The sequence below is a fragment of the Hirundo rustica genome, chromosome 12 (genome assembly GCF_015227805.2).
Source record: "Hirundo rustica isolate bHirRus1 chromosome 12, bHirRus1.pri.v3, whole genome shotgun sequence".
In the NCBI taxonomy this organism is placed as follows: domain Eukaryota; kingdom Metazoa; phylum Chordata; class Aves; order Passeriformes; family Hirundinidae; genus Hirundo; species Hirundo rustica.
The window spans coordinates 657,037-668,993 of NC_053461.1; the positions used below are offsets into that span (position 1 = coordinate 657,037).

The window sequence follows — 11,957 nt, forward strand, 5'->3', positions numbered from 1 at the left end:
AGATCTGCCATGAAAACCGCTGCCGGCTGAGCCACCGGCCTCCAGCAGCCTCATTAAAGGCAACCACCCTGTGCCCAGGCTTTCCTCCTGGCCCTTTCCCTGCAGATCTCACGGCAGAGCTCAGCCAGGACAAGAACACGGAGAGCTGTGCTGGCGTGGACAACGCAAGCTCGCCCCGAGCTTTATTTACACATTGCTGGGCCAGATTTCAGGGAATCGGCGGTTTAGCGTTTAGATTTTATCTGCCCTACAACTCAGCTGAAACAACCAAATTCAACGTGTGTGTAATGACCTCAACCCAACATCAGGCTTAAGACAAACATCTAAAAACAGGACACATCACATGCTAGTTAATGAACTTTAGAGAATTTGACTGAACTCAGAAGGTCACATCAACCCCTCCAGCCCCTGTATCTCACTTCCCACCCCTCCATCCTCTGTGCATCCCCCTCCAGCCTCCTCACCCCCAGCCCCACACCCCTGCATCCCCCCACATCCCCACATATCCCCATACAGCCCCTCACAGCCCCTCACAGCCCCACACATCCCCTCACAGCCCCCCACAGCCCCCCACATCCCCTCACAGCCCCCCACATCCCCCCACATCCCCTCACATCCCTTCACAGCCCCTCACATCCCCTCACATCCCCCCACAGCCCCCCACATCCCCCCACATCCCCCCACAGCCCCCCACATCCCCCCACAGCCCCCCACAGCCCCCCACAGCCCCGTCCTGGTGCCCGTCTGCTCCTGGCACTGCGAGCGCTGCCTCTGGATAAACACCCATGGCATTCATCTTCAAATCCCCTGGCTCCCTGGAGCTATATTTGAATTGACATTGATGAAAACGCAGAGCTTTTCTCAGGTTCCTTCGAAATGCTTCATAAAAAGGGAATTTGGGATGTTTGGATTGGGAACTCACCTTAAATGGATTTTTGTTAAGAAAACCATCAAAACGTTTGCTGATTACCTGTGACCCGAGTGGCATTCCGACATGGAAGCGCCCACTTTTCCAGCCTTCAACCTACACCTTCCACGCTGTTTGCGGAGAAAACACGTGCTGTTTGAGCTCCGCAGGTGTCCTCAAAACGTGGAGCTCGCCAGCGAGGACGCATTTCTGCCAGAGGGAATGTGCGCGGTGCCGCCGCTGATTTACCCCGGCACAGACGATAACCCCCGGGTGATACCGAAATCCTTCCCCGGCCCCGGAGCCGCGCAGCCCCGCTTCTCAACGCGCTGGGATGTTCTCAATGCGCGGGGAAGGGCTGTCGCTGACGGCTGGTGGCATTTTCCCCGGCTTTTCAAGCACAGTCGGAGAATCTCAGAGCGGTTTGGGCCGGAAGGGACCTCAGAGACCACCTGGTTCCTCCCCACCCATCTGGGTGCGCCTCACCGGGACCCCTCAGCTCCTGCTCCCAGTGGCTGCCCCTCCGGCCGGCCCAGCAGGCTGCCCACCTGGAGAAGCTGCGGGAAATTGAATTTTGACTGAAAGCAATACATTAAATCGGTAAAAAGAATCTAAATATATATGTATGGGTGTGTATATATATATATATATACACACACATATTACAAGAAGGTACAAGCCAACCAACAAGGAAGCCCCACTACTCAGGTACATTGTCCAGTAATTCCAGCAGGCTTCTTCCGTGCCGGAGGGCACCCTGGGCTTCGGTAGCATGGCCGAGGGGGCGGAGAGGCTCCCCAGCCCGGCTCACACCCTCCCGGGGCTGTGACCGGCTCCTCCCGGGCACAAATGGGTGGCTGAAGCCGTGCCCGGAGCGCAGCGGGAGGTGCCGTGCGCTCGGTGGCAGCGCACTCGCCCCGCTCCGTGCCCTCGTCCCCCGGTCTGTCCGGCCGGAGCGAGGCCCCGGGAACGGGCACGGGGCTCTCGGGTTCTGCCAGCCCCCCGGAGATCTCCGTGCTGCAGAGCGCGGCTGTGCCCGGAGCTGCCACCCGCAGCTCTACCAGAGCACCCCGAACCCTCTCCCGGCTGCCGACGAGGGAAAAGTACAATCCAAAAAAACTTACTCTATTTAATGCTTCCTGTGCTGGAAAAAAACCCCAAAACCAACACCTTATGGTCTGAGAAGATATGATCACTTCTCCGTTACGTATTCAGCTGTGGAAAGGAAACATTACGGCTCTCTGGCGAAGGCGCTAGCGCCGAGTGAAGCCCGGCTTTTCCACCCTCTGTGCGACACCGCTGACGGACGCAGCCTGTCGTCCTGCTAATTCGGGTTCATGCGCCAGCGAATCCCCCTTTTAATTAAAACCGGGCGCTGCTCTCCCCGCACTGAGAGCTCCAGAAACAGCAGCCAGAGGTGACAAGGAATGGCAAAGCCACACGCCCAGCGTGTTCTGCCCGCGCCGAGGGGCCCCGCGAACGCCCCAGCCCCGCCGCCTTCCCTCTTCCCCGCATCCATCCTCATCCTCAGCTCGAAGGAAGCCTTTCCGTCTCCGTCAAGTGTGTGAGTCTTTGCGGTGTGAGAACGCGAGGTTGTTCCCTGCGTACCCGGCCCCGGCCGTGCCCTGCAGCGCTCACCCCGGGGCTGATTTAACCCGGGATGGACGCGGGGCTGCTCCCGAGCCGGGCCGTGCCGGGCAGCGCGGCCGTGGAGAGAGAATCCTGGAAAAGCGGGAGCGGCCAGCCGTGTGTTCAGCGCGGATTCCTGAGCGCTCGGCCGGCCGCCGTGCCCGGCTGCTCGGCGTTAGAGCTCCGCCGTCCCGGCGCTCCGTGCCCCGGGCACGGGCTGCAGCTCCCCGGGACTGGGTCCGGCCCCGGGGCACCCGCCGGGGCAGGGAGACACTCGAGCCGCGGGCGCTAATTACCGCCGGTAATTGGGAGGCTGTCCCGCCGCTCCCGGCCCTCGCCCTACGCCTCTCGACCTTCCCTGCGCTGCTGCTTTCGAATATTTTTTTTCTTAGCGAAATAACAGCAATTGCATGTCTGTAATTTAACATCCCAACGGAAAACGTGGAGAAGAGACTCGGGGAACACAAGAGATAAAATTAAATAATAATAAAAAAAATTAAAATAAAATAATAAAGAACTAAACTAAACTAAACTAAATGAAATGAAAATAAATGAAAAGAAAAGAAATGAAATGAAATGAAATGAAATGAAATGAAATGAAATGAAATGAAATGAAATGAAATGAAATGAAATGAAATAAAATAAAATAAAATAAAATAAACCAACCCGACCCGAACAACAAAGCACCAGGATTTTGTGCTACATCGCAGCAGCTCATGAAGAGCATTTTTTAAAAAGTACCCTTCAGAGTGCACAGTGCAGAAGTTAATTAACCTTTTGTCAGCAACTAACGTATCTTTAAAATCCGAAAGCGTCCGAATTTGAGCCAGGGAAGACCTCTCTGGGTCTGGCCTCTCCCGGCCACGAGCAGCCAAACCGTCGCGGAAACCGATAGGAGAATCTTCCCGGTACCACTGCGCTCTGCACTTTCTCTGTAACCTGCCTGGAACTTGGTTTTGAATCTCTAACCTGCCTCCGTGGGAAAAATATATATATATACACACACATATATCCATATATCCATATATACATACACGCACACACACATATATATATAAACCAATTTTTTAAAAAAGTCAACCCCAAAGCATTACGTTACTCAGAGCAATAGTTCATAAAATACTTTATTGAAATAAAGTAAATATCTTCGCATTAATAAAATTGATCATAAAATGCAGTTTTCGGATAACTAGGGGCACCACAGGGTTTTAGACAGCGAGTAGATGTGGGAGGTGGATCCAGTGTCCTCCTGGCCCCTCGGGCCGGCGCACGGCCCGGCGGGCAGCACTCTGCGGGCCGGGGGCCCGGCGTGCGAGCTGTGCGAGCTGTCCGAGCTGTCCGAAATGTCCGAGCTGTCCGAGAGCTGCCCGAGCTGCCCGAGCTGTCCGAGCTGCCCGAGCTGCCCGAGCTTCCCGAGCTGCCCGAGCTGTCCGAGAGCTTCCCGAGCTGCCCGAGCTGCCCAAGCTGTCCGAACTGTCCGAGCTGCCCGAGAGCTTCCCGAGCTGTCCGAGCTGCCCGAGAGCTGCCCGAGAGCTGTCCGAGAGCTGCCCGAGCTGTCCGAACTGTCCGAGCTGTCCGAGAGCTGTCCGAGAGCTTCCCGAGCTGTCCGAGCTGTCCGAAATGTCCGAGAGCTTCCCGAGCTGTCCGAGCTGTCCGAAATGTCCGAGAGCTTCCCGAGCGGTCCGAGCTGCCCGACCTGTCCTAGCTTCCCGAGCTGCCCGAGCCGTCCGAGCCGTCCGAGCTGTCCGAGCTGTCCGAGCTGTCCGAGCTGTCCGAGCTGCCCTCCATCCCCTCGGGCCGGCCCGGCGGGGCCGTGCGGGCAGGGCCGGGCCCCCCTCACTCCTCCTGGCTGACCTCGGCCGGCGAGCCCAGGCTCTCGGGCGGCTTCTCGGCGTCCCGGGCGCGCTCCTGCTCCGAGAGCTGCTCGCTGCTGGGGATCGAGTTCTTCTTCGGGCGGCCCTTGGGCTTGGTGGGGGACTCCAGGCCGCCCCCCTGCAACACCTGCGAGGCGGGGAGGGGGCGGAGGAAGGGGACACCCCGGTAGAACAGAGCTGCCGCCGGCCGGGCCGCAGCAGCCCCTCTCTCCGCCCTGCCCCTGCCCGGTGCGGGTCCTCTGGGGCTGCGCCCGCCGCCCCGGGGCCGAGCGGTACAGCGGGACAGCTCGGACAGGACCGGCAACTGCACCGCCGGGGGCCAGGAGATGCTGCGCCAGGGGCACGGGATTAAAGAGCAGGGGCGCATTCTTATCATCGTCACCATTACTATTATAATTATCCTTAATGCTACCCTTAACTATCCCGGGGCCGGTGTGCAGAAGGACGGAGCCCGCGGGGCAAGGCTCGGTGCCCTATGGAACGCGGACACAGCACGCCCGAGGGGAGGATTATCACTAATAAAGGGCACTTACTATTTTCTTCCATTTCATGCGCCTGTTCTGGTACCAGGTTTTCACCTGGAGCTGGCTGAGCCCCAGCGATTCGGCCAGGTCTATTCTGCGGGCGAGAGAGAGAGGAGGTCAGGCCGGCAGCCTTCGTCCGGGCCGGCAGCTTCCCAGCTTTCTCGGGCAAGACGAGCCCCGTCCCGCGGCGCCGCGTCGCGCCCCGGGTGCGGGGTCGGCCGTGGCCTACCTGTCGGGCGTGGAGAGGTATTTCTGCTTCTCGAAGCGCTTCTCCAGCCCCATGAGCTGCAGCTCGGTGAACACGGTGCGGCTGCGGCGGCCCTTCTTGGCCTTGCCCGGCTCCGGGGGGCCCGGCTCCAGCTTCCCGCGGAGGTGCAGCTCCAGCGGCAGATGCGGCGAGGCGGAGCCGCCCTGCAGCCCCGAGCCGGCGGCCAGCAGCGCCGAGCCCAGCCCCGAGCAGCCCAGGGGAGCCAGCGGGAACTTAAACACGGCGGCCGGCTCCGCCTTCAGCACGGCTGCGGGAGAGAGCGGCGGTCAGCGCGCAGGGACCCCCGGGCTCCCCGGGGAGCAGCCCCCGCAGGGAACCCCGCAGGGAACCCCGCAGGGAACCCCACAGGGAACCCCGCAGGGAACCCCGGCCCCTTCTCCTCCGTCCTCGGCACCGCCGCGGGTCCTGAACCCCCGGCTCCGCCAGCACAGGGACGCGTCCTGCTCTTCAACCGGCACATGCCAATCGCAGAGTTACTCGGGGCTTACGAGTGAAAATAATTCAAAGCAAACCCAAAGCGCTCCCCTCGGTGTCACCCAACAGCCGCCGGACCCGGCTGAGCTGGGCGAGCAGCGGGGGCGGCACGGTCCCGGGGTTCCCTTCCCAGGAGTTTTCAGGATATCTTCGACCTGGTAGTAATCCCTATCCCGCTCCTACGAAGGGGAGCCCGGGGAGAGGACAGTGAGCCATCCCCGAGGATGCTGCGTTCACTTCTCCCCGATCCGGCCCGGCCTGCTCGGCTCGATCCCCTCCCCCGGCTCGGCCCGGCCCGGTCCCTGCCGGCGGCCCCTCTCCGCTCCCGGGCTGGGCTGGGGGCTGCGGTCCTGCTGGGCACGGCCTCTCCGCCAGCGACACGGCAGCGACCTCGGCCGAGGGGAAAGGACTTCAGGGGAGTCCCTGCGGGATCTGCTCCTCCGAAATCGCCTCCCGCCCTACAGGGCCCGATGCTGCTCCCGCCTATCCCTGCGGAACTGAGCCTGAGGGGTGTAAAGGGCCTTTTATCTGATCCGCTATTCCGAGCAGTTCTGAACAGTCCTTCTTGAAACTAATACTGATTTCTAGATATTCTAACGCATCTTGCTCTCGTGCGGGGGGCTTGACGCTTTCATCTTTTTCTCTTAAATGCAGAGAATGAAAATGGGATATTCATTTTCTGTTCAGGTCAATGGACAAAGAGCTACGGCTCCGCAGATGAAGATGGCTTGAGAAGTGAAAGCTTTCGCCATCACTCATTTAAATATTGGCCTTTAAAATATATTAAGTAATTAGCCTTCAAAATTCATTTAACACTAGTGTTAAAAAAACTTCAAAAACCCAAACCACAAAAAAATTAAAAAATACAACCACCAAAAAAAAAAAAAAAAAAAAAAATCCTTCAAACAAGAACAATAAAAACAGTAAAAATTAAAAAAAAAAAAAAAAAAAAAAAAAAAAAGAGGGGAAAAAAACCCCCCAAAACCCCCAATGATATTTGAATATGGTAATAAACTGCATTTGTCCTGGATGCTATATCCGACTGGACAGAAAATGCCGGCACCCGTAAAAAAAACCAAAAACAAAAACCAACCCAAATATGTAGTATAATATGGACAATAATGTTACGTCTTCCGTCTTCTATATTATTATTATAATATAAAAATAACATATATCTATATTCTATAGATAATAGCTCCGTGTATTATCTATTTTTATGTTCGCACACGGGTCGGGTTTCCGGCCGAATCCGTGACCGCAGGCGCTCTGGCCGCCCCTCGCAGCCCTCACAGACCCCGCCGCTCGGCTCCAGCCATTCTCACCTCATCCAAAAACACGGGGGAAAACCCCAAACAGAACTATCGACAACAGCCTTCTTCCCCGAAGTCCAGGGCCGTTCTGCGCGGGCCGCTGGAGCCGCGGCGCCGCTTTCTCCGGTTTTAGGCCCCGAGCCCCGGGCTGCCGGCGGCCGGAGCGCCCGCGGCTCGGCGGGGGTGCGCACGGCCGGCAGAGCCCCGCAGCGAGGTTCGTAGGCAGAATTCCTAAGTTTTTCTCCGCGGAACCCGGCCGCCAAAGGCTCCGGAGACCATCGGCGGGCGACGCGTTCCCCCCCGGCGGCCCCCAGCCGCCCCCCGGCCCCGGCACGTACCGAGGTGGTTGTGGTAGGGCCGGGCGGAGAGCAGCGCCTGCACCCCGAACTTGAGCAGCTCCCCGGCCGGCGCGGCCCCCTTGGCGTCCGGGGGGTCGGTGAGGATCTCCTCGATCATGAAGCTGCGGTAGCGGTGGGAGCGGTGGTCGGGGAAGGCTTCGGCCGGGAAGTAGCGCGCGGCGCCCAATTCCAGCGGGTGCTGCATCCTCGCCGCCCCCGGGGCGCGGGGGGACCCCCGGCCGCCGGGGCCGTCCTAGCGCAGCCCCCCGGCCGGCAGCCGGGCAGCGGGGGCTCTGCCCATCGCCCCGCCGCCCCTCCCCTGGCCCTGCGCGGCGGCCCGGAGCCGTCCCCGCCGCCTGCACACGGGGCGCGGCACCGGGCAGCGTCTGTCTCTCCGCCCCGGGGCCGCGGCCGCCGCCTATTATACGGCCGTGCCCGGCGGGGCCGTCAGCGAGGCGGGGGAGGGCGCGGGAGGGGCCGCGGAGGAAGGAAGGGGCCGGGGCGGGCGAGTACCTGCAGCGGGGTTACAGCCCAGCATTTGATCCCCCGCCATATAAAGCAAATTACCCGTTCTGCTCGCTGCGGGAGGGCAGACACCCAAACAACCGCTGCGCCCTCCGAAGCGCGGCCCCGGCCTAATCCCTGTGACCATCCCTGTCCGTGACCCCGGCTCCAGCCCCATCCCCGTGGCCACACTCGTGGCTATCCCCGATCCCGTCCCCACGCCGACCTTCCGTCCCTTTCGCTTTCCGGACCCCGCCGCCCTCCCCATCCCCTTCCCGACGGGGTGCCCTGGGGTGCCCTGGGGTGCCTGGGCTGGTGGAGGCACACGCGGAGCCGCACGGAGCCCCTCGGGCCCTGCCCCGCAGCACGGGCGGCTCGGAGCCCTCGGGGCAGCCCCGGTGCGGTGGCCGGGCCCGGGGCAGCCCGGGCAGCTCGGGGGCAGGCGGGGCCGCGCTGAAGGCCGGGGCTGCCCGCGGAGGAGCCCAGGCCCGATGCCCTCAGCTCCGGGCTCCTGCCGACCCGGGCCAAAGCGCTGTAAACATCGGAAAGGAGCTGCTCGGGGAGCAGAGCCCTGCACGAAGCGGAGCCTTTCCGCGCCCTCTCGGATCATTTACACGAACATTTTGCTGGGTACAACGTGATTCATTCCATTGCCTTTAGCCTGTGTCACGCACGACAGGGACCCACGGGCCGCCCCTGCTCGTTACTGACGCTCTTCGAGCCGGATCCGTGTGCGGGGGCCCGAACGCCCAAATGCCTCCCGAAAGCGTCGGCGCTGTGGATTGCGGGGGCACGGTTCCGGAGAAGCCCCGGCAGCCCGGCCAGGGGTCCCACGGCGTGGGGCGGCTTTGGCTGCCCGCGGCCGGAGCTGCCCACCCGTGACCGCGCCTGGGATGGAACCCACGGGCTCAGCCACGCAGAGGGCCGGGAGCGGGGCTCAACCCCCGGCAAGGGAAGCTCAGCTTCCTCCTCTGCGATTTTGGACCAAAACAAGGGGGTTCTGCCGCCTTCCCCGGCTGCTGCGGGGGACGCGCCGGGGAGAGCGGGGCAGCCGCGGGGTCTGGCCCGGCTCCGTTTGGGAAGCACGAAGCAAGAGGGGACGGCCACGGGAGTCACCCGCGGGTGCCGTCCGTGAGCGCAGCCCTCGGGGTGAGAGCCCCAGCGCCCGGCTGCCGCTTTCCCCGGCCCCGGGCTCCCCCGAGCCGTGCGGGCTCCAGCGCCTCCCGTGGGTCCCGTCCGGCCGCAGGGGTGGGGGGCCGGCAGCCACGGCTCCCCCGAGCCAGCGAACAGCCCCGGGGGCTCCGCATCCCCCCGCAGAGGAGGCCGAGGGGACCCCCGGCCCATCGGGCCCCCGGCTCTGTAAATATGGAATTAAATATCGGGGCAGGGGTAGGTGGCGGCGTTGGGGAACTGCGAAGAGCACGAGGCCGCCCCGCCGCTCCTGTCAGCGCTGTTTGAGTGCCGCTGCCGTTTCTCTGTGCTGCTCACCCCTGCATGCGACAACAACGAATTAATTTATGCTCCGTACTTCACTGCCTGCCCACATAACCTGTTCCATATGGTTACTGAGGCTCGTACGGAGCACTTCGGAGCGGATTTGTCCTGGCTTCTCCACGTTTCTTCAATTTAAAACTCCGCCGCTGGCTCTGTGAAGCACCAGCGGGCTGAAGCCCCGTTAGCTGCCCGGGTGCTCCCTGCTGTTAGCGGGCCGTCATTTATCCACACATCACCTCGGCGTGCGCACCGCCGACGCGCCGGGGACACGCGGCAGAGCGGGGCTGTGCCCGGGGGCAGCAGCGGGCACCGGAGCCCACCGAGATGCTGCTCGGCCCCGGAGCCGGGCGCCTCCTCCCTCTCAGTCCGCGAATTCCTCCCGGGAATCTCCGGGCAGCCGTGTCCCTGTGCACACCTGCGGTGCGGGGAGCCCCGAGCGAGCCCCCAAAACTGTCCAAAATCCCAAATCCCAAACGTCCCCGTTTCCCGGCGGGGCTTTTCGTCCGCCCGCCCTTTGTCCGCCTGCTCTGTCGGGATCACGAGGTGCTCCCACGCCACGGTGCCGATTTCCTACGGCCGAGGCCAAAGAGGCCATCGGAGCTAATACCCTGAAACGAAGAGAACAATTATGAGTAAAGTGAGAAGAATTTTGGACACATTCAAGCGAGCAGGCAAATCCACATCGGATTGTTTAAACAGCCTCACCCCCGAGACCAGCGCGCTCATAAACAAACAGTGCACGTAGAAGAAATTACCCACGCCTCTCTCGAGTTTTTTCTTTCTTTAGAATAAACCAAAGCTCGAGAATAACTGTAAATAATAACGCTTCCATCTCCAGCCCGGAGCAGGTTAGGATCAGCGCGGTACAGAGCCGGCACCATTGCCCATCATCGGGCATCAACTTTGATATTTAAGTTTTTATGTTCGTTGGGATCCATCTGCCCCGAGGCTGCTCAGGAGAGCAGCCGGGCAGGCACGGAGGGCCGGCGGAGCCCACATCCTCCCCGGGAGCAGGCCTACGGCCCCCGAGGTCCCCGAAAAAATAAAATAAAAATTAGCGTTTCTTGGAAAACTCCCATTGAATGATTTCGATGCTGCACTGAAGAAAGAGAGGGTGAACTTCACCATCCGGCCGCACTCACGGTCAGGAATTTAAATTCGTTGCAAAACAAATCCTGTAGTGAAAAGGACATATATTATTATTATTATTATTATTATTATTATTACTCCTGAAAATTGTCTACTTTCCTGTACTCTTATAGACCACGTACGCGTGCTTTTATTTAGGCGGTAGACTCATGCAACCACTTTTGTAAAAAGCAGCGTCTTAGAGTGGGAGTCCAGCAAAATGCGTGGGGTTTTAGGAACCAACCGCATGGACAAGCTGCAAGCCCTAAATTTTATGCACTTTTTTTCCTCCCAGCAACCAGAATGGAATCACCTTTATTTGCAAAATTGCTCCTCATTTACCGAGGGGCTTTAAAAATTTCTTGGTTTGCTGTTATTGTTTTGGGTTTTGTTTAGAGTTCGGTCTTTTTGTTGGTTTGTTTTTTTGTTTTGTTTTGTTTTTTTTTTTTTTCCCTTGCACCAGGTACGAGCTTTATGCGACCGCTAGAAAGAAGACTGTTTCTAGAGTTAGCTTTTCTAATTAAAAAAAAAAAAAAAATTAATACAAATGTTCTTAAGCGGTGTCAGAAACTATCGATGTATTTATCCCATTGCGAGGCTCTTCTGATCCTCGTTTTGCACGAGAGCAGATCGCGTTTTTAAAGGCTCCTCTCGCTTACTTTCACGTTTCAGACATCTTGATGTCTCTATTTCGGCTGAGTAGCTCAGATGACAGTTCCACCCGTGAAAATTTTGCTCCGAAAAAGGAAACAAGTTCACCCAGTGATTTAAAATCTCCCCCGGGGTGCGAATACTTTCACTAAGCTGATTCATCCCCGATTTGACGGGAAGGAGAGTTTTGCGGAATTCCCGCAGCTCTCCCGACTCCTACAACCGTGACGGGGAAAGCAGTGAAAAACTCCAGCAGCTCGCCTCCAGAATGCATCAGCAAATATCGCAACGGGGACAATATTGCGGGAACCCGGGGCTCTCCCAGGTCCGGGTGCGCACGGACCGCACGGGCGCCGCTCCCGCAGCGCTGGGACCTGCGAGCGGCTCTGGGGGCTCTGCCTCCCAGGGAAACCGCAGCGCTGGGACCTGCGAGCGGCTCAGGGGGCTCTGCCTCCCAGGGAAATCGCAGCTCCCCCGGGAGCGCCTCAGAGGGCTCTGCCTCCCAGGGAAATCGCGGCTCTCCCGGGAGCGGGGGCTCCCTGTGCCCGCTCACATCCTCATCTGCGGGCGGGGACGGCGGTAGCCGCGGGGCCGCTCCGCAGCGCTGCTTAGATTAATTAAAAAAAAAAGAAAAAAAAAAAAAGAAGTTGTGGTTGCTTATATTTATTTATTTATTTAAAAATTTGTATCAAAGCTCTCAATGATTTTTAAACACAACCAATTCGTTGTTTTCTCAACGCCACCTTTTTTTAAACCCCAGTAAAATGTGCCCGTCTCTCCTGTCGAGCCCGGCGATGCCCAGCGCCGGGGGCAGGCGGTGCCCGTGTGCCCGGCCAGGGCTGCCCAGGCTGCGGGC

At 59.6% G+C, this 11,957-nt stretch overlaps 1 protein-coding gene across 1 annotated transcript; it reads right to left on the minus strand.

Annotated features, from left to right (window-relative positions):
• Positions 1-4,372: 4,372 nt before the first annotated feature.
• On the minus strand, positions 4,373-7,529 carry BARX1 (BARX homeobox 1). The gene is made up of 4 exons (XM_040076660.1): positions 7,325-7,529; positions 5,164-5,449; positions 4,944-5,028; positions 4,373-4,537 (listed from the first exon to the last, which is right to left on the minus strand). Exons 1-4 carry the CDS (start codon positions 7,527-7,529, stop codon positions 4,373-4,375), a joined length of 741 nt encoding a protein of 246 aa, XP_039932594.1.
• Between the last annotated feature and the right edge of the window lie 4,428 nt (positions 7,530-11,957).